The 21,957-nt window shown below is 42.9% G+C and overlaps 2 protein-coding genes across 3 annotated transcripts; one reads left to right on the forward strand and one right to left on the reverse strand.

Annotated features, from left to right (window-relative positions):
* Positions 1-974: 974 nt before the first annotated feature.
* wdr75 (WD repeat domain 75) lies at positions 975-12,331 on the forward strand. The gene is made up of 21 exons (XM_027016426.3): positions 975-1,069; positions 1,581-1,710; positions 3,123-3,188; positions 3,268-3,367; positions 3,568-3,692; positions 4,102-4,172; positions 4,398-4,514; positions 5,020-5,108; positions 5,359-5,517; positions 5,972-6,028; positions 6,139-6,254; positions 7,057-7,232; positions 7,505-7,656; positions 8,535-8,715; positions 9,447-9,538; positions 9,684-9,779; positions 10,077-10,246; positions 10,450-10,509; positions 10,622-10,768; positions 10,897-10,988; positions 11,750-12,331. Exons 1-21 carry the CDS (start codon positions 984-986, stop codon positions 11,961-11,963), a joined length of 2,496 nt encoding a protein of 831 aa, XP_026872227.2. The 5' UTR covers positions 975-983; the 3' UTR covers positions 11,964-12,331.
* Positions 12,332-13,612: 1,281 nt separating this feature from the next.
* slc40a1 (solute carrier family 40 member 1) lies at positions 13,613-20,254 on the reverse strand. Of its 2 annotated transcripts, XM_027016429.3 has the most exons (8): positions 19,917-20,253; positions 19,707-19,774; positions 19,258-19,417; positions 18,967-19,082; positions 17,814-17,940; positions 17,143-17,391; positions 16,222-16,866; positions 13,613-15,959 (listed from the first exon to the last, which is right to left on the reverse strand). In XM_027016429.3, the coding sequence occupies exons 1-8, from the start codon at positions 19,948-19,950 to the stop codon at positions 15,646-15,648; spliced, it is 1,713 nt and encodes a 570-aa protein (XP_026872230.2). In that variant the 5' UTR covers positions 19,951-20,253; the 3' UTR covers positions 13,613-15,645. The 2 variants fall into 2 exon arrangements, with proteins under 2 accessions (XP_026872230.2, XP_081569323.1); XM_081713197.1 differs by lacking the exon at positions 17,814-17,940 and having other exon boundaries at positions 19,917-20,254.
* Between the last annotated feature and the right edge of the window lie 1,703 nt (positions 20,255-21,957).

Here is a 21,957-nt window from a genome sequence, read left to right on the forward strand (position 1 = left end):
CACCATTATGTTAGGTTTCAGATATAACATATGCTGTTTCTGCAGTCTGTTGTAGGTTACGTTTGCACCACAGTCGACAATGATTTTCAATTAGTCATTTTGTAATTAAATAAAAGGCACAAGCTGATAAACAGATTTTTCATTATTACTTATGCGCGTCTTATATTAACTTGTACATTTTGTTATCTTAATGGAATGTGAGCTAAATGCATGCTTGCGTTGAAAACAACAAGAATACAATGCCATGCACTGTGTCCTTTTGTAGTAAAAGGAACATTAAATAAAAGGAAAGAAAAGAACATGAATAAGTGCATAACTTTAACAGCATATAGCCTAGGTCCGCAGGCTTCTTCTTATCGATAAATAGGCATAATTTCAAGATACTATCAATTAAACACGGTGTTGGGTGGTGTTGGGTAACTAATCACAAAGTGTACTGGCGTGATTGGAATTGTATTGATTAAGTAACTCATATTTGTAAGCACATTATATTAATTATACACAATGTGTTTAAATCATGACTTTTGATATTTATATAGGCCAATAACGTAACCGGTAGCCCGACGAGTCTCTTTTTCTAGGAAGTAAAATAACGCGATTAAACTACCCTATAGTTTGAATGAATCTGACGTAATTACTCAATTGTAACGGGTTACCTTTTTGTAACTATCCAAACACTGCAGATAAATATTCATAATTCATTATCTTATTTATCTCTTTAAGATAACTTGGGTTCTATGGGGAAAAACGCATTTATTTGCTTGGCACGAATAAAGAATATTAATGACATTTGAAACTAAATAATAAAATATTTGCTATTACTATAATTTGTAAAAGCTTTATTCGAGTATTCTATATTTTGTGAATAACTTAATTTTACGATACAAAAAAGCGAGAGGCGGCGGCATCGTCCCCCATTTGGCGAATGGAAGTCACGTGACTTCGAGTGTGCGGCTCATTGAGGTTACGTCAGAGGAAAAAAAATGGTGGAACAGACAGATATCCGCGTGGTAAGATGTGGTGGCAGTAAAATATGTTTTAGTACGCCGATCCTCACAAACGACTCCAGGTATGCTATAAACAAGATGGACTGTTTGGTTGCTTACATAGTTTTAATTATGGAAAGGGAATGATGTAAAGTAATGCAAAACTAGTTACCCACTAACTTCTTGTGTAGCCGGTAGCTAGCAAGCTAACCTACTCCTGGTGGTAAAGATGGGTAGCTAATGCATTGTTCGTTGTTTGTCTTATAGTTATTTCAAAACCTAAAAGTTACACTTTCAAAGAATGTAAAAAGTGTGTATTTTTAAAGTTTGCTTTAGTGTCAACGTCTTTCCATTAATGCCTGAGTGGTTGCAGCCACATAGCTAGGACAGCATAGCTAGCTAACTGTCCTAACCAACTTACGTAGAACTTTCCTGGACTTTACCTCAGAGTCTCCAAATTCCATCCGATTTTCAATCCAGCCCTTGTGTCATCGGGACGTGCGGAATGAACCTACGGACGCGTCGCTGATGCGTCTGCGTTCGGTTTGTTTGGGCTGTACCGTGATGTTACGTCAAGTCCCTTCAATTTTGCAGGTTCCTAATATGTGCTTCTGGGGATTCAGTCAAGGTTTTCAGCACGAGAACAGAAGAGTGCGTCCATGTTTTGCATGGCCACGCTAACCAAGTCACTGGTGTCGCCTTGAATCCAGCCAACCATCTTCAGGTCTGTTTACTTTCTTTATCATCTGTAAACAAGCCAATCTTGTTTTTGTATTTGCTTGGCCTATTGGACAGTGATGGCTGATTGTGATACTTACTGATGGGTGGTTCACAGATGACCCTTTGAAAGTGTCTACCAACTTCAGTACTGCCGTCACTCCCTGTAGGGTTCAGTAGTTTCTCTGGTTCACACTTATCAGCCATCCATCAGTCTAAGTGGATAAGAGTAATGAAAACATGTAACAGGATTTGGAGAAACACTTTCATAAGCGATCCACTAGGACAAATGTCCATCCGCCTCTCATGTAATTTAACACAGCTCTGACATTTTGGAACACTTAGTGATGCCAAAACTGTGGCTCATGCCTTCATATTTTCTCACATTGATTATCACATCTCCCATTATTATTTTATTGGTCTTCCAGCCAAAACCACATTCAATGCCCTTCATGGGCTGGCCCTGGGTTACTTTAGGGGGAGCTCCTCCATCCCTACAACCCACATCATTCCCTCAGCTCCTTCAATCCCCAAAACCCACATCGTTCCCTCAGATCCTCCATCCCTACAACCCCTGTTGTTCCCTCGGGTCCTCCATCCCTACAGCTATCCCTATTATTATGATCGCATATCTGATTGTCTTAATGTGACTTTTATTCTTTAACTTGCAATTTCTAATGTAGCATGGTCCAGCCAATAAGTGCTTGGCTATCATGTTGATTGAGTAATGTTTTTGGATTACCAAACAGCAAGGAAGTGAAAAAGATTATGTTCACAAAAGATCCATAACTATACAATGTCACTGGGTCTTCAATTGCACAGATGAGTGGAGGTCTGTGGATTTGTTGATTAGCAGTTCAAGCAAGAACAGTGTCGGTGAATAAACAACAAGGCTTTATTAAGGCTTGTGGTGCACTATACGTTCCGTGAATGACGAGATGTGTTGTGCAGGTAGCAGCCATATGCAGAGGTTATCTGCAGTGAAATGATTTAATGAATTCCTAGTTCAACTTATTGATTTTTGTTAAACTCAATAATTTTATTCATCAGTTCTAAACAGTTCTAAACAAGGGTTTTTAGACTGTGGAATGTCATTATAAAGTCTGATAAAAATACGAATATGCACCTGAAATTACTGAAATAACTCCCAGGTCAGCATAAGTGCTTCTCAGTGGGACTATTGACTCATTGTGTTATGAGCAATGTATATGTTATACTCGGTGCCTGGAGTACTTTAAATTAGGCCATTAACACCACATCTGGCTTTCCCAAAAACATAATGAAAATAAAGACTATTTTTAAATGATAGACAGGGTATTACATTGAACAGTCTCTATAATTTAAGATGATCTTTGGACTAAGACGTAACTGGACCAAGCTTGTGTTAATCACACCGTTTTGTCTTTTACCTGCCTGCAGGTTTACTCTTGCTCACTAGATGGCACTGTTAGGCTGTGGGATTTCATTGATGGCATCCTTATCAAGGTAGGGTAACAGCTATGTCGCATTTCAGAGCTAAAGTATTTGGAAAGCCATTCTAATTTGTCTTTTTGTTTTCCTTCAGACATTTACTGTTGGATACAAGATATCTTCCATATATGTCTCAAACAAACACATTGGAGTCATTTTTATTATCCTTCCCATGCAAAGTAATGAAAATGGTGGTAGGTACCAGTACTAAAGCATTTTGGTATGAGTGTTGTGGTGTGCTGCGAGTTAGCATTGTCCTTAGTGCTTTTGTGTCGTTATCAGCTTTTGTGAGTAAGTGGCTGATTTTTTTTTTGTGTCATTTTACTGTGTGGTGTATGGTCAAGTTGTGTGTGCAGGTGCTAGTTATGAAGTCTGTGTCTGTGTGCATGTGCAGAGCATTTCCAGTTGGTGGCGGTACGTTTGCCCAGTGCACTGGAGCAGGAACTGGAGGCAAGGGAGCTGTCTGCTGTTTTGAGCGACGTCAGCCCCGTGCCTGCGTGCACAGCCTTCGGCCAAGGGGTAAGCCCAGCTCCTTTGGCTCTTTCAGCAGAGCCGCAGTTTGCCACTCGTCTGATTCACACTGGGGCTACATTCCCCCAATGAGATGAAGTGTGTAATCAGGACTTGGTTATGTTAACCATCCAAACATGAGCTTGAAATCCAGATTAAGAGGCTGACCGATGGGCAATGATGGTTCCAGTCCTATAATATATTATCTGTTAATTCAGTGCCAAGATACTCATGCTGACGGTCATCTAACGTACACTCAGCGGTCACTTGTCTTCAAAGCAGCAACCTCGTAGGTCCACTTTGTATGTGCACAGATCCGAGTCTGTAGTACATGTAAGTGGAGACACAAGGTATCTGTTACAAATAAGGCGCATAGTGAGGGCATTTGCTTACTAGGGTTTTATTTTTATGGCTGCAGGGTGACTATATTGCGTCTGCTAAGGGCCTCCAGCTGTGTGTGTATTTCTTCAGGAAGCAAAAGACATACAGGTAAATCAAACACCAGTAGTGATGCAACTGATCTTGTAATAGAATCCGCAAGGTCGTCGGCATGCAGGGACATGCCCAGTCACTGTGTTTATTTATGCACCTCTGCCACCTGCCCCATGCTTTCCTGTTTGACAGTGCAATCATAGTTTCCAGTTTTTGGTTACCAGCGTGTCTTAGGCGGCTGAGGTGTGGCAGAGAGTCCTGTCTAATTTTTGTCTGCTTTAGATTTAAGCTGAAGGCCACAGATAAGAAAGGAGCCAGAAATGCCTTCACCTGTGTAGCCTGTCACCCTAAAGATGACTGCATTGCTACAGGACACCAAGACGGCAAGATCCGTCTGTGGTGAGTGACAGGATTGTTTAGTGAATCCTTCGCCTTGAGCGCTTCATTAAGTTGTTCCTGGTTTGGCTGAGAGATGCAGCATGACATTTCCAATTACGCCATTACAATACGTACTTACCATTCTGTTCAACAATAACTTACCCTTCCAGTCTTCTAAACTAATAACAACTGACCGTTCTAGTCTTTATAAATGAAAACAGACTACCGTTCTACTTCTATAAATCACTAACAGCAAATGAGGTTCAAAGGTTTGTCACATACGCTGTTAATGTTAGATGACTGGGGTGGGAAGGTAAGCTCTAAATTAAATGGGCAGGGAGCATTTTAAATACCTGTCGAATAGTTGGGCAAAATTCAAATAAAATGTCCAACATTTCCAAGTATTCCTCTTTTATAAAGGTGAAGCTTTAACAGATCAGTAAAATCATCTTGTTTTCCAAAAACCTTTGATTATGGGGGACAAAACAATTTTTTTCATCCTTTTTCATTTTACTCTTTCTCTCAGGAGAAACTTCAACCAGAAAAAAGAATACACATATTCCACTCAGCACTGGCACCACAACGCTGTGAGTGCCCTGTGTTTCAGCCCTGAAGGTGAGAGAATCTTTCAGCTCCCACTGGTTTCTAATGCTTGATGTGTAGCAGTTCCTGAAGTTCTTGTGGTGGTTACACTTGACTGTTACACTGGAGCTGTTTTTCTCAAACCGCCTCAGAGTGGTTGTAACGTGCCTGATCAGTCTCAAGATATTGTTTATGGACTTTTTTTGGACTTTTTTTCCTTCCCTGAGTCTGGTGTTTAATGAGCTGATTCCTGAGTGCCGATTTCCTCTTTCTTTGTGGACAGGAATGCACCTGCTGAGTGGAGGGGTGGAGTCTGTGCTCGTCCAGTGGCATTGCAAGGAAGTCAACAAGAAGAACTTCCTTCCCCGCCTGGGAGGAGCCATCGCTCATATCTGTGTGTCCCCAGACGGACAGATGTACAGCACAAGCCACACAAACAACAGTAAGAGTTTCCCCCCACACCCCTGTGATGACTCAGCACCTGAGTTCCACCTGAAAGCCAAAGACTGGTTTGGCCTGTTTTAGACAAGTGTTTTGACCTTGTGGACCTTCTGAGGTTCCCAGAAGACATTTCTGCTGTACTTCAGCTCAGAACACATCTGAGCTAAGCAGTTACTGAACGTGATGCAGACCTGCGGGCAAAGCTAAGGGTGGTATACATCTTCCTGTGGCTCTGGATCAGGATGCATTGTCTGCAGAGCCTCTGGAAATATTAAGCACCACCTTGTTTTTGGGTTTTTGTTTGTTTATATTTGAGGTGTGTTTTGGAGACTTTTGTTTCAATAGTTGAATACAAGTTGGAATCAGTGTGGCATGATCATGTTTGTTGAATTGTGCTAGGCTTTGTGTTGTGCTACTCTGGTTCACTCTGGTTTTCTGCTGTGTAACCCTGCCAGAGATCACCATCATCTCCAGCTTCCGAGTGTCTGCTGTGATTCAAGGCCTCGTGAAAGGTGCCAAGAACAAGCTCCCTCGCTTCACCATGACTCAGCTGCAGGGTTCTGTTACCGTAACCCAACCCCCCCCCCCCCCACCTGCTCATGTCGTTGTCGTTTGCTTTTAGGAGGCTCTGTACAGACAGATCTGATGATTGATCCGCGCACCAAGGCCCTGGTGCTGAACGGAAAACCAGGCCATCTCCAGTTCTACTCTCTCGAGCGTGACAAGCAGCTTTACAGCGTAAGCCTTCTGCACCTCATGCACATGTTGGGGGGGGCATGGCTTCCAGTTTCTTGCATGGGTTGGGGGTGTGGCTGTCTTGGATCCGGGTCACCGCGATGCCGTACTGGGCATGCCGCTCCAGGTTTTGACCCCACGTCAGCAAAGGCGTGCAGTAGGTGTTCATGGAATTGCTGTGTCTGCATGCCCCGGATCTCTTTACATCAGTTGGCATGTTCTGCCTTCTGCTGTTCTTTCTCTACCATTTGAATGGACTGGCATGGTGACATCTAATACAGGAAAGTTTGGATCATTGTAACTGCGTCATTTATGTGGGGAGGTTTACCACAAGTACATGTGTGAAGAGGGATAAAATGTAAATGGTTTCATTATGACATCCTGAAAGTGATGTTTTAAAAAAAAAAAAAAAACGACACTGAATCAACTGACCTAAATTGTGCTGTGTGGACAGTGAAAGCAATTTTCAGAGGCCACCAGACAAAGTTGTGAGGAGGGTGTGTTCACTTCAGACGAAGAGCACAGTGGAGACATTTTAAGCTCAAAACACCTCAGTGCAATGTCACATCAGAACCTTTGCACAGATGTGATGTGCGTGCTGAGTGGTCACTTCTCTGGTGTAGGGAAGCATTCTGGACGTTTCCAATGGAAAGTGTTCTAAGAAAGTGTTCACATGCTGTCATATGGCCTTATTTGTGTGAAACCACCTAATCATGGTCCTTGAGATGAATGTTGGAAGTGTGTAAGATTATTGTGCTATAGTGTGGTTAGTTTGATGTGTGTCTGCCTGCCTCTCTCCCTGCAGCTGGACATTGTGCAGCAGGAGTACATCTACCAGGCAGGCCTGGACCAGTTCGAGGTGGTGAAGGCGGCACTGGATGGCACGGCTTCTTGGCTGGCTACAGTGGAGCAGAGGGGCAGCAAAATCTCCAGTCTCGAATTTTCCCTCAAACTCTGGAGCTTCAATGAAAAAGCTCAAAGGTATGTTTGAGGCAGAACTCATGCAATGCCCAGTGAAAGTAATGGACGCCCTATTTATTTTGTAGTAAGTGTCTAAAGTGCCTTCAAATGGAATTAGGAGGCTGTCAAGATTCTGTACTGATCCATCTGTTCTGTTTAGTTTCTTAATTTATTTTTTTTATTTTTTAAAGACCTCTGAAGTAATTCTTTCTAAATGATTTTTTTTGTTTGTTTTTTTTTAATTAAACACAACTATGCACTGAAGTACACTGTTCCCTTCTGCACCTGTGTAGCTTTGAGCTGAACACCACCATAACAGCTCCACATCAGAACATGATTACAGCTATGTGCTTCAGCCCTGCCATGGACACCACCATGCTGGTCACGGTGGCCAAGGATGACCAGTTCAAAGTCTGGCTGCTGGGGTCAGACTTGGATGAGCAGAGTGAGCCAAGCCCCACCTTCTCACATGCTCCAAATGCTCTATACATACACACACACGCACACACACACACACACACACGTGACATGCAAAAACACACCAGAGTTTCCTAGTGAAAGGTGACCAGTATGTCTAACTGCCCATGATTGGTGCAGAAAAAGGGCATCCAAAGTGGTCGTGTTTCTGCTTGTTATCTTGATTATTGGTCCTGGAATTTCTGGAATATCATGCAATTAAAAAACAAAACAAAACATGGAAACTCAGGGGATTTGATCACTTTTTGCATCAAGTCATGGAATATCAGGGAATTTTGTCTTTAAATTTTAGTTGCCTTTGTAAAAAATATTTTTATGCATTTCTCATATTGTGTGAGCAGTTGCTTAATTTTTCCGCGCCCATTTAACAAAGGTGGTGTCTTTTTCTCTCTGTTCATCATAAGTCATGAAAATTCAGCTTTTTAGTCAGGGAATCGTACATTCGACTTAAAGTAGGAACCCTGTGGAATCACAGACGCACTGAAATAAGCCTCTGTCCCCTTCCCCTACTCACTTCCTCTCAGCAGAGCTGTGCACGAGTGATAATTGAACCTCTGAGTTTGTAAATAGTAGCTCTTCGAGGTTGCACTAGTCTTGTTTTGGCCGCAAGACTAATGACAACTTGTGGCTAAGATTAATGACAAACTGAAAGGCCGATCATCAGAATAACAGCTTGCTTCAGATGGGTTTCATTTTCCGTGTGTAAGCTGCTCGGAGAGTAGAGGGTTTCATTCTTCCCAAGCTAGAATTGTTCTCGTCACCCTGACCCCTTAGCCCTCTACTCTTTTCCTCTCTTCCCCTCCCCTTACCTTTCCACTGACCTCAGCGTTTCCATTTCTGCTGCAGAGAAGCAAGCCTCTTGGTCATGTGAACACTTGGGCAGCTACCACGGCCTGCAGCCCACAAACTGCTGTTTCTCTGGCGATGGTTCCTTGCTGGCGGTCAGCTTCGCGGAGGTGGTGACCTTGTGGAGCCCAGACACCTGGGAGCTCCTCACCACGCTGTGCCAGCCGCCAGGGACTATCGAGTGAGTTCTTCAGCTCGGGCACACCAGAGCATGTTGACATTTTGTGCTTATGCTGCTGTTTTAGGGTGTAAAAAGCTGGTCAAACAGGTATAATTGTAAGACTCTCAAAAGCTAAGATGGTTTTTGCATTACAGTGTAATAGCCCAGACATGGTGCTGTGAGCCCTTCACCCTTTCAGAAGCTGTCTTATCATATTCTGGGTTTTGCATTGGTTTAAAAGACTAAATTTTATAATTAAACAGCTTTTGAAAACTAGCACTGGACATGGTGGATTTACCAATGAAAAACATCAAGAACCTCATGTACTGTCTAGATTTATCTTTGATTCATTTCCCTAGTAAAAGGGCCCAGACCTTTCACATGTATCTCTGGTAGGTAAGGGGGCAGTAGGTCGTTATGGTTACAGCATGCTTAAAAGGGCTGGAGTGTGATTTTATTGGCTTATGTTTGAGTGCAGCTGGTGTCTGGGCTCTCTGCGGTCTCCGGTGCGCTGGTGTCTGCAAAATGGAGTCAAATGGATTAATTCATGTGCCCCAAAAAAAAAAAGAAAGAAATATTTATACAGTGAAAAACTTTGTGGTTGTAATGAAACCAGTAGATTATGTTGAGCAGAGCAGTGTTACAAAAGCTGCTGCTAGCCATGCTACTGTGGTGAAATATGTCTGAGGATCGTGACTGGACCTACAAGGTAGGCTGGAAAATGACTGCTTCTGATGGATTTTAACCTCCAGGGATCTTTGTTTCGGCCGGCTGAGCTGCTCTAAATACCTGCTTGGCACCACCACCAAGAATCTCCTCTGCTGGAATCTCCTCACCTGCGCATGTTCGTATCCACGTCTGTGTGTTTGTCTGAGACAAAACTTTCACCAAGACTTGCATGTTTTGTTTAAGCTCCTTCAGGTTTGATCAAGGTTTTTGTGTTCACACTTCTTTCATGTATGGAAACTAAATGTTTCTCTTTCACATAGTGGAGTGGAGCACGTCGATGGATGTATGTGTCCTGAGGACGGACCCTCTTTCTGAAAACGTGGCGGCATTTTGTCACAACTCTGGAAAAACCGATCGTAAGTTTGAGTCCTCATCAAATCAATTTGTGATTTATTCCAAAGAAGACTTAATCCAGTGAAGCATTGGCTTTAATCCCAGACCTATACTACCCTATGAGTGCAGTGTACTGCTCCCCCAGAACCCATATGAATTTAGGAATGCCTAACTGAATTACTGCTGGATTAAAAAGTTATGGACAAAGACTGAACGCTTAGGGCTGCTCTGGGAAAAAAAGATTTTCACGTTTCGCATGTATTAAAGATGATAGGTGGCAGTGAAAAATGGTGCTAGCCGAATCCCTGTTCTGTGGCCAGTGTTTGTTTTCAGACCCAGCGAGCCGCGGCCTCTGTTTACCCAGAAGGCCGTGTGCGTTGGAAGGGTGCAGCGCTGTATCTTCGTCCCGAGGGAAGATCCCCTGGACAGCTGTGACGAGTGGTCCCAGTGGCTCAACAGGTCACGCCTGCACTTCCTTACAGAGCAAATGGTACGAGTCTAAAACGGACAGTCCACACTCTGCCACACTCAACTATTGGAAACATTTCCTTTCAAGTCTTTGTGTTTTTTGTTAGTGCTTTAAGCATGTAGACTATTGAATCTGTCAGTTTCAGCTCAGTCTACCATCTTATGTGCCGATCTCCATGGTAACATTGATTTTTTTTTTTTAAATTCCCCCCCCCCCGTTTGAAGGAATTATTGACGTTCAGTACCAGAGCAGAGGATGAGAGGATATTGAACTCTAGGAAGGAGGTCAGTCTCTCCTGTTTCTCGCCACGTGTCCTGTGCCTCTAGCTCCTACAATTGGTCTGGCTCACCCTGCTGTCGAATAACATCGAGTTGGTGGAAATGTGCTCTGTTGCAGCTCCTGGTTGACGACAGTGTCGCCATGACGCCCTTCTACCTGTTGCTAGGCAAGCATCGTCAGCAGCAGCAGGAGAAACAGACGTCTGTGCCGAGTCAAGCAGCAGACAGAGCCCAGCTCCCCCAGGGCTGTGTAGCCATCAGAGAGGTCAGTGCCAGTGAGCGCATGAGCAAGTTCAGTTATTTAGATTATTTAAGCTTTTTTGCTGTCCTTGCAACTCCCCACATGTTAATTTCTACATTCATCGCTTTTCCATGCTGATTCCCATTTGCCAGTTACTGCACACTCCGGCCCACGTCCTTCCACCAGCCTCCTTCCTGTGTTCAGTGTTTTTAAACTCCCTCCTCATCTCCAATACTGGCGGCAGGTACGGCATCTTAAGTTTCTACGGAATCTTGTTACACTCTGGCTTTTGTCAGAAGTAGACTTTGTACTCCTGGGGGGCAGTGAGAGCTCATTGGTGAAGGTACTTGACTTGTAATCTGAGGGTTGCCAGTTCAAACTGCCAGGTTGCCACTGTTGGGGCCCCTGAGCAAGGCCCTTAGCTCTCAATTGGTCAAGCTGTATTCAGTCATAATTGTAAGTTGCATTGCAGCGTCAGTTAAATGCGCATATATAAAAATCAATGGCCCTTTTCATGTGCAATATCATTATTCCTAGATCTCCTTTTGACTTCCTTTTCTTTGAGTGTTTGTTGAGTCATCTTAGTTAATGTATGCTGCCGAGTCATGACAAGAAAGGAGCAAAAGTTACACCATTACAGACCTGCCTGCTTAATTTATTCAGTGACATGGTGGTTTTCACTGAGCTCTAATAACTTTATTTAATGTCTTATGCCTGCCCATGTTAATATGTAAACTGCAGTATTGCTGTATGTACATTGCATGAGGCTCTCTGTGGGAGGTCATGCTCGTCATGTTTTGCACTTATACTGTTTCACAGGGTGCGTATCTTCTCCTCAATTTGAATGCTTACGTAATGTCTTTTTATGTATCTGTCAACTAGTGAAAGTTCAAGTGCTGCATGTTTCTATATGGGTTTTTCCTACTGAAGTACCTTTGTTTCTGACTTTGCCTCTTGTTCATATATAAAAATAAATCTGTTTATTTCTTTTTGTGCTTACACAAGAGATGAGAAGGAGCTTCCTGAACAGGAAGTGGACAGTGAAAAAGAGGAAGTGGACTCGGAGGAGGAAATGGAAATGAATAACGGTCCGCAGGGAGTCCGGACACAAGGCTCAGTGGGCGAGGCCCCTCCAAGCCTGTCCAGAGCCGAGGAGAAAGAACTGAGGAGGTTGCGAAAGACTGACTTCAGCTGGGTCACAAGCCTCACCAGCTCTTAGCCACAAGCCTTCCAGAGCGCTCGCGCGTGCACACCCACACCCCATTATCATTACCTTTTATACCCTAAGGTAACAGTGGAATTAAAAAATGTAAGGGGTGTCCATATTTATTTTGGATCTTGAAGTGACACTGATCCTTTTTGGGACATGCTTGATCTTGCATGTCAGTAACCAGAAGGCCTTCATATTGTAAGTAGCCGCCTCTTGGTAAACTCAAATATTTGGTTATCTTTTGTGGTGAGGAACATGTGAGACTTAGAAAACAAATTGTTTGTTTCAGCTTTGTTTGTTTCTGCTCCCAAGCCTCCTGTTCCCCATATACTCGCTTTCTCTCAGAAAAGAAGATAAACGCGTGATGTGTCCGAGCACTTCTGCCTCACTGTTTGTCTTCTGTCTCTCTACTGGGTCATAGAGTTTAAAGTCTTGCATTTTCAAGCTGAGTCACAGTGTTGTCCTGGCGGGTTCAGTTGCTCACACCTTTCTTCACATGAGGCATGCTTGTTGTCTTTTTTTGTTTGTTTGTTTTGTTTTTTTTTTTACCCCGGACAAAAACCGCAGCATTTACAATATTTTACGACAGGGTGTACTGGAGCTCGAACACGAACTCCAGCTGCAGGGATGTCCACTGTCTCACTGAGCAGCGTGGATCCCTCTGTGGGGTCACTGGGGTCATCTTAAACCATCTGTGAACTCTGTACAAAAATAATGGCGTATAAGCTTGGTCACCATTTGGTTTCAGCAATCGAGTTGTCGGGGCAAGATTTAAGTTTCAGATTTAAGTTTAACTCTGAAGTTTATTTGCCTTGAAAACCAGTCCATAGATGGGGAAACAAATATCCAGCCCGGTGTCACTACTGTTTCAGGTCAAGTTTCAGTGGTCACAGCTACTCACGTTTCAGCTTCAGCTTGTGAGACCATGTGCTGCGGGGAAGGTGAACCTCCCGGTTTTGCGTTACACGTTGGGCCTTTTCACGTCATTCTTAAATTCAGTGTAATCTAGTTTAAGATAAATGTACACATTAAGCATTTTCTATAGGTCATACATGGGAGCATGTCTTCCAGAAAAGCTTTGGAAGCAAATGATGCCTTTTATCTTATCTATTACTGACATTTATCTTGAGCTTGATTTCATGGCAATGGACTTTGTACTTGTCTGTACTGATCATGCTGGTCTCGTGCACTGGTAGTTCCTTGACTGCACATGACCACAGCAGACAGAATTGCTTAGCCACTGGTGCTGAGAACTGTGGAAGTGTCAGGCTTTGCCATGTCCTCATAAATACCATTGATGTTTCTTAAAAATGGATGGCATACTTATTTCAGATCAGCTCTTTCTTACTGGCTGTATCAGCAACCCAGCAGAAACCTGTTCTGTGGCCCTTCTAATGGCTGTGGACCTTACACTTCACATTGGTCTTTTACTGGCTTACAAGCCATTGAGTTCAGCTTAAAGCCAATTCTTTAAACAGGCCCATTTCAAAAAGGTCTTCAAAGAAAATGGGTGGTTCAAGAATGTGACCCTGTGTGATCACTGTTGAAACTAGGCCAGGAGTCTTCACTCTTGGTTAGCATGTGGAGATGGCTTTCTCCTCCTCGCTGAACTACCTGCCTTTGTGTCTGTCTGCAAAAAAAAATGGAGATGTGCCATGTGGATCAAAGTGTTTTTATTTTCAGTTGAAAGCAAGGGCAGGCACTACAAGTCCCAGGCTGTTTTCTCTTTCTCCATCAGAGGGTAGTGTTGACCAGTATCGGTAACAGCATGGAACATGTTGCGTAGCTGAATAACTTTCAGCTATATAAAACACAAGACTGTGTTTGCATTTTGCGTATATCACATTTAACTAGATGTTGGGTGTTTGTTTGTTTTTGTTTTTGTTGTTTTTTTTAACAGCATTTTCCAGTGGTATATGTTTCTTATAACACTTGACAAAGTTGGGAGGAAAAACAAAGAGCCAACCATTAAACATGAATATAAAAAAATTAAGACATACAAAAAGGATTTGTACATAAGGCAAAAATACTATATACTGCCATGATGCACACACATAATTTTCACATTCACCAGTATGGTAAATTGCCACGTGAGTAAAGGAAAGGATTCTAATAGTGTATTACCCCTGAAACTATCTTGGAAGACTAAAGTGATCTGTGCCCTGCTGCAGAAAATGTGGTTCCATTTTGGAGCAAACATCACTTCAGAAGATCAATAGTGAGTTGGGACACCTGCGTTTCTATGCAAAGACCAGCTGCCCTTCACAAAACACCCCAACTGTGAGCCAAAGAGCTGATTCAGCATTCTGCCCTGAGACTTGAAAAATGCCCTCCCTGTTCCTTATAGGCGACCCACATGGTTCTCTAACCTCAGTATTATACAACTTGCCAACCGCCTCGCAAAAATCAGTTTCCAAAGCAGGGGTTGTTTAACGGAGGGGTGGTGTGTGCTCTCTGGTTTGGCTGGGTGTGAGAAGTCGTTCCAAGAGGCAGCTAAAATAAGTGAAGGTGTTTACTTTACACTCAAGCTGGCCTGAAGCAACAGGTCTGCTGAATATGCAGGTGGAAACTCTGGGTGGAGCAGCCTGAGACCTGAGGCCTTACTGCTGTGGTTGTGTCGCTGGTGAAGCACCCCTAGAGTTAATTCTACATTTTCTGCTATCGGTGAAGCGACAAGGCGATGGTTGGAATTTGTGCAAAAATGTCAGGGACAAGAAGTTGCATTGTACTTATGCATTTAAGAAAGTGTAAATCACTTAAAGTGCATGTGTAATGGAGGGGACAAAAAAAAAAATTCAAAATGAAATCAAATGACAAAATGTAAAGCACAGTGTCTGATAACGTTGCCATGTGGGTTTTAGAAATTTTATGTGCATCAGGGCCTACACCAATAGAAAATGTGAATCATACACTTCACACCAATAATATGGAATGTAGGAAGGCAAAAAAATGGTACTTATTCCCTCACATCCCCATGCTGATATATATTTGTAGTATTGATATATAAACAAATAGCTTCTGCAATAATGCATTTAGCACCACCAAAGCTCACATGCGTAATATTGACTATAGATGAAATATGTATTCCTGAATAGGTAACTTCCATGCATCATATTACGTTTTTAAGAGACTTCACCCTGGTCTGCAAAAAGCAACATAAAACCATGCTGGAACCTATCTGGCATTAAGTAACAATACACTGCTAAACAACACTGAAACTACAAATTTAAGCATGCATTAACTATAGCTAGACAAGCAGGCCAAAAAGTTGAATAAATATCCCTGTGGAGAAGGCAGATTCACAGGGGTTGCATGCAACATAGTACAGCAGCCAGACCTAATAGATATTGACTGAAGGCAGTGACATGCCTGCCTTGGGTGCTTTATTCTGCACCTTTAACGCAGTACCCTGAAGCCAGAAAGCATGCACATGCACATAGAAGAGGAAGCTCTTCCTACAGCTCGGTCTGTGTCCAAACGCTGAGTTTGTTGGGCTCAAGCAGAAAGCAAGTGAGTGCTCTGCTTGGCTAATACAGCTTATGGCTAAGGTTATACAGGTTTGAAGCTTGAAGTTAAACACGAGTAGCTACACTAACTCTGCAAGCTCGTTAGTACAATATGGGTCCCTGGCATGGTTACTGCGAGTTCGCTACACACACTGCAGCGACAGGGGTACCGTCTCTTCCACGACTTACACAGCCAGGGGAAAGGAGGGAGGGGCCCTGTCTGTTTTCTGCTCGGGTGAGCAGCAGAGGAAGAGCCTGCTCCCGAGGGTTTTGAAGGCGAACCTGAAGTACATCATGTGTCCCATGGCAACGAAGGAGACGGAGAGGATAACCAGGAGACCGAAGGCCTCTGGGTTAGGCGCCAGGATGACCATGATGAAGTGCAGGAGGTCGAGGAGGTAGTTCATGGAATTCTGGACGCCATTGATGACGCCTCGTTCGGCTTCAGCCACGTTCTCTTGAATGAGCTGGGTCACGGTCAGGTCGAAAGACCAAAGACCTGGAGGAAAAAGCACGTCAGGAAATGAGTCCAGGCAATCTTTTATTGCCACATAAACACATCAGCAAGAGAAGTTGGCATCAAAGGTTGATTTTACAACTCTCAAGTCACATTAACAACTAAGTGCTGTTTTTTTACCACATATAATAGGGTGATTAAAAAAAATAAAATAGCTAGAGCACGGAGTCGATTTATTAATATATTTTACTGACATACTTAATTTTTTAATACAAAATGACCTACTTACTGCACATCAACTTACCAATTCTAGCAGCGATAACACCAGCAAAAAGGAGACTGACGGACATGTAGGACTCGATATGTGGAACTTCCTCGGTTTCCATGCTGGAGATGTTGAGCATGCCCTGGGCAGCCGTGGTGGCCAGGCTGGTCATGGTGGGAGCCTCTGGTAGGGCGGCACTGTCTCCCAGCAGTTGGCTGATCATTGCCTGCAAGGGTGACACGCTCAGGTCGAGTGGGCTGCCGGGGGCAAAGACGGACGCCACGCAGAGCATCAGGCATGAGAGCTGCACCATTCCAGCCATGAAACCTGTCCGGATGAGGCCACACTTCTTCCTCACCCAGGTGAAGGCTACCGTCCCGGCAATCCCAGACACGGCTGAGGCCCCCATGAGCAGGCTGAGAACGGAGCCGTTCAGGCCCTGCGTGTACGCATAGCCTGTGGTGATGCAGTCGAAGCCCAGCACGGTCATATAGAGGAAGGCCAGGGCCATACCAGCCAGGAAGATGGACTGATTGTAGTAGGCCACCCAGCCACTGCGCAGCGTGTGTAGCGGCTGCGTAACCTGGTAGCAGCAGCTTGAGTTCTTCTCTGTATCTTGCTTTGCAATGACTGCCTCATTCATCAGCTGGGAACCTTCAGCCGGAACTTCACCGTTCTCCAGTTCTGTGAAAGAGAAGGAAAATATCGCTGTTGAGTAACAACTGTGTCATAAGAGAAAATAATATGTCGCAACCAGCTGCAACTACATTTATCAGACTAAGAATGCTTATCCAGGATCTGTTTTGGCCTTTCATTATGGGGGAGGGGGTGTGTGATTAGATACCCCCAAATAAAAACAAATCTGTTGAGTCATGGTGAGTCCTTCATAACTGAACTGAATGTGTTGCAACCACTTGCATTCTTTCTCATTGGCTGCTTTTTGCATGTATGAAAGCACACCTCTCTGAACATTGAGTTGCTTCATCTCTTGGTCATCGGTCTCCTTCTGGCCTGCCTTGATAGCCAGCGCTGGAGTCATCCGGTAGACCTTCCAGAGGAGGAAGTACTCCAGACACATGGAGAAAAGGTTCCAGCCAGAGATGAAACCGCAGCCTACGAAATGGGAACCGAAGGCCATGATCTGGCCCACCAGCATCGGGGCAAGAATGTTGGTCAGCTGGTCGATTATTCTCACCGTGGCATTCATGTCTGCAGCAAAAAAAGAAGTAATAGAAAAAGAAAGAAAAACCTGTCAGTGAACATTTCATGTGAACTACACCTACCTATATTGCTTATGGCTCTATAAAATCCAAAGGCAATTATATCTCTGTGGGTTAAAAGTTTCATCTGAAGCATGGTAATAGCTTTCACTAAGGGCAATAAGCACTGTAAGAGAACGGGTTATTTTACCTGCCAGGACCATGGCATTTACAGCTAGTTCTAACATTTCTCCAAGATATGTTGGACTTCTGTCTTTCATGAGAGCCATTGACCAGAGGAAACGAGGGTTATAAAGCCAGTAATTATTTGGTGCTCAAAGGTGACAGCTCATGCTCTGCCAAGTGTTCTTATATAGAGGCATATGAGAAAGAGAGGCATGGAGACATGGAGATGGGTCACCGGAGCCTGACCTGCCAGGCCGCTGCTGTCGTCGCCGGCCACCACCACCACCCAGTCCCTCTGGATGGTGATAGACATGGCAGTGCTGGCCAGGTTTGCGATGTTGGCGATGGTGATGACTAAAATGTAGCATGATGTCTGTTAAATAACAACAAAAATATGTTCCATAAACATCGTTTCACCTGCGCTGACTCATGACTTGCAAAGCACATATAGATCTCAATAATAATAATAATAATAATAATAATAATAATAATAAAACTGGTGCAAAATGCCATTATTAGGTGCCCTTGCAAAAGAAACAACAGGTTATTTAAAAGCATGAATGCTTTCATAGTTTTCAGAGGTGGTATAGAACAAGGCCAACACTCTCTCTAAAAAGTCATGTACTGTTGACTTTACAGCGCCTCCATGTCCCCATGGACAGTGAGAAACACGGCCATGCTTCTTAATTACTGGTGTTGTGGAGCTGCCACTAGGCCACAGTAAAACATTGCATGGTCTACGATTGGTTCGTCTGCTTGTCTCCTTTCCACCTGAGACCCCTGTGTACTGCTGACTCATGGTACCCAGCTCCCTGTTTCATCAGGGCCATCAGAGACAGAGATACTCCTGAGCTTTGCCTGACGTCTCTTCAGACAGAGCCCTAGACCGTCCCTCCTGTCAGTATGAGGCTGAAAGAACCCAGAATGTCTTGCACTCGGGAACTGTTTAGCTATTTCTAACTCAAATAAAGAAAGCTGACCCCTGCCCTGCTGGTATTGATATTAATTTTATTTCAGTGCAGTTCAGGTAAATAAATAAATACATTTGAAAGAGCAGAGAATAAAACTATAAGTCAAAAAAATTTAAAGCATTGGATTTAAATAGGCATTTAGAGCACTTGATAATGAATCCAGTGTTACTGTTGCAAGACTTCATTTCTCATAAACAAAAACCTCATTTTTTTTTTATCGTAAGATATTTCACCATTCGAGTTACAAATGTTTAAGATGAAGTCAGAGCCAAGAGCTACAGCACAATGATTATTGGTAATACGTAACTCAGTAACAACATCAGACAATAGCTTGCGCATATAATTGCGCATATAAAAATATAATTGTAAGTTAATGCATTTAGTATTGCAGTACAATCACTAGTTATATAATTATGTCTGATACTTACAAGCAACCATCCGTTGTAGAGGATAGTTAGTTGTTCTTTGTACTGGAAAACGACCATCAGTAGGATGCCACACAAGATAACGGCGCTGTTCTGGACAATCAGTGAAGTCTGGGCCACTGAAGTAAAAGGAAACCAACAAAGTTTTTAATAGAACGTAGACTATTTTATGCCGAATATGTACAAATGGATTACTGTGAATTATTCTGACTGCTTGTTATATTTACAATCGGCGAATCTACTCATTCCATGAACAGAGCTCCGTGTAAGGAAAAGAAGGGAGGTCAAGTGTACCTCTCAGGCGGGGGTTTTTGTCCACCCAGTCCCCGATAATGGCGCCCAGCAGCAGGACGGACCCTGCGATCACCAGTCCATACACAGCGGTCAGCAGTAAGCTGTTGCCATAAAGTTCCACGAGAAACACGGCGACGGCAAAATTCCACATACGGTCCCCCTGAAAAGTAGGAACAGTAAATCTTACAGAACTGGAGACACTTAAAGGTATTTCCAGAATCTAGAGAATCTCTAAAAATAATCCCTTGTCAGCAAGATTTTGTCTAATTTATGGCGGACCTCGGGACCTGCGTGAATTATGTTATGGACACCACATAAAACATGAAATCATCGTAAACATGCACACATGCATCACTTGTTAGGGGTCAAGCACGTATTACTATTTCTGTTTTTTATTTATTTTCAGTTACAACAGTAGGGTTCCACTTTAAAACACTTAGCCTACTCACCCATGTTGAAAGTGCATGTCCCAGGTAGATAAGGAACTTCGAAGATTTAAAAAAAATACGAACAGTGTCTGGAAAAACGTAAAAGCATTTTTGACGTATTGATTTAAAAACAAAGTGCGTTGTATTTCATCCTATTGCATTCATCTATAGATCTCATATAGTTACAAATCTAAATAGACTTTAAAGTCCATTTAAATAGAATGAACTTACCACAATACGATTTCTTAGATGTTGATTTTTCCATTCCGAGCAGGTTTAGAATATATTTTCCTCTAAAAATAATGCAGGATTGCCGCGGTGTTTATTCCTTCGAGGGAGATGTCAAATAATCTTCGACAAAATGCACATATATACATATATTCTACGAACAACACGGATATCACCTCTTTTCTCCTCTCCAAACTTAGCTATCACTGTAGCTGAAGTTGGAAAGAAATAAACCTCTTTAGAGGCCTATTGTTCTAAACCTAAAATAATACAATTCTTGATCGGGAGCGAAGCATTTGCTTCGTCCGATCCGTCGCCCGTGTTTATGAACGCGCTGAATGTGGAGTGCTGTTTGCAAAGGGAGACGTCACAGTCACGTGACTCGAGAGTGCCCGAGCACGGGAGCATTCGTAGGGCTGCTTTGTTTTGGAGTATTTCTAATTTGGGTAAAAATAATCCAAGCTTGCCGTTGTCTAATGTCTCACCCCGGATATTACACAGTAATGTATTTCAGACTGTCATTTGTTACGCAAAAACTCGAAACGTTATACTGCTATTCATTAGGGGGAATGGGTCTGCACTGGTTGTCGAAAGCACCTTTGTCACAGTTTGGGTCACAAACTAAATCGCTGCACATGAGATTAAAGAAAGCTGAGGTAAATCTAGCTGGACTGGACTGGCAGTTAGTCCAAACCCGTTTAATTATTAGCAATTATTCCAAGCTTCCGCACATTCCTCACAATCCCGTATTCAGTGATATTATTGTTTCTCATGGAACCACATGAATAATTGTTTTATTCTAATGATGTAAGGTGCTACATTAAATACCTTAAAGACCTGTACACCTGTGACTCAAACTCAGAAAAGTATGGTTAACACAACTTCCATTTTCACATAATGCCACTATAATTGTTTTCAGGAAAGTCTCTCTCTCTCTCTCTCTCTCTCTCTCTCTCTCTCTCTCTCTCTCTCTCTCTCTCTCTCTCTCTTGCTCTCTCTCTCTCTCCATCCATCCATCCATCCCGTGCTCTGAAATATACATAAAATGAATACAATTAAGTGGGTGAAAGGTTGCAGATATTCTGGACTGGTGTGATAAAATGGAGTGGTGAGCTACATATGTGTGTATAGTGTGTCTGTGATTTGTCTATGATGGTAACCTCTCTAAAACTGTTTCCATGTCACTTTCGAAGTAACCGATATGTCATGTTCTGGAGCTTTGTAAGCTCTCTCTCTCTCTCTCTCTCTCTCTCTCTCTCTCTCTCTCTCTATCTAACCCCAGACCCCCCCCCCCCCCTTTACAAGTGCAATGTATGCTGGTATGAAAACAGGACAGTTTTATATTCAGGATAGAAATCCCCAAGTCCTCCCCCCAAGATAGGAAGTGCTGAAATCTGTAGACTGTTGTGCAAACAAAGACTTTCAAACCATGCTGCTACAGTACTGCAATCTCTAAAACCTCATAACAGCATGCATATAATATAACATTGGGCACATGCTCTCAGTTAGTAAGCTCAGGCTGAGCTTTTGCATTGTGGCTGCTGTTCCTGACTGAGACTTTAACAAGTATGGGTTTTTCTTTATGTTTTTGGTATATAATAATTTTCATACACTCTTTCTTAGTTAATAGGTTGAGTAACCAAAACAGTCTGCTTATAACAGTTGTCTTGAAAAAAAAAAGTGTATTTAACATGAAACAATTAATTTCCATTCATCAGTGAGACAAATTCTATTCATACATGGGTGCAGTGTTCCCAGCTCTGACCTCTGCTCTCTCTGGGCAGCACTGTGGAATTTTGGAACAGTGAAATGCATTTGCAAACAGCTTGGCTCACGTTCCTCCACCTTACTAACATTCAGATGCCTTTAGGTTACTGGCTTGCATTTATTCTCTCCAGAACCTCGATTGGCAGAAAGAAAACCTTGAAACATAAAGTCTATTTGATGGCTATGTACAAAATATTACAAAGGCCCCATGCAATATATCAGCCAGCTAATGCCGAGAACATTTCCCTTTTTTCTTTTTGCTTTTGTTTTTTTTTTT

This window comes from Electrophorus electricus, chromosome 4, assembly GCF_041902795.1.
Source record: "Electrophorus electricus isolate QZ-2024a chromosome 4, ASM4190279v1, whole genome shotgun sequence".
Classification (NCBI taxonomy): Eukaryota; Metazoa; Chordata; class Actinopteri; order Gymnotiformes; family Gymnotidae; genus Electrophorus; species Electrophorus electricus.

Coding starts and splice junctions, on each gene's coding strand:
- wdr75 (XM_027016426.3), top strand. CDS start 984: ATGGTGGAACAGACAGATATCCGCGTGGTAAGATGTGGTGGCAGTAAA. Junction 10,510..10,621: donor TATTGAACTCTAGGAAGGAG/GTCAGTCTCTCC, acceptor GCTCTGTTGCAG/CTCCTGGTTGACGACAGTGT. Junction 10,989..11,749: donor ATCTCCAATACTGGCGGCAG/GTACGGCATCTT, acceptor TGCTTACACAAG/AGATGAGAAGGAGCTTCCTG.
- slc40a1 (XM_027016429.3), bottom strand. CDS start 19,950: ATGGAAAAATCAACATCTAAGAAATCGTATTGTG. Junction 17,392..17,813: donor CGACAGCAGCGGCCTGGCAG/GTCAGGCTCCGG, acceptor TTTTTGCTGCAG/ACATGAATGCCACGGTGAGA. Junction 16,867..17,142: donor GCAACTCAATGTTCAGAGAG/GTGTGCTTTCAT, acceptor TCTCTTTCACAG/AACTGGAGAACGGTGAAGTT.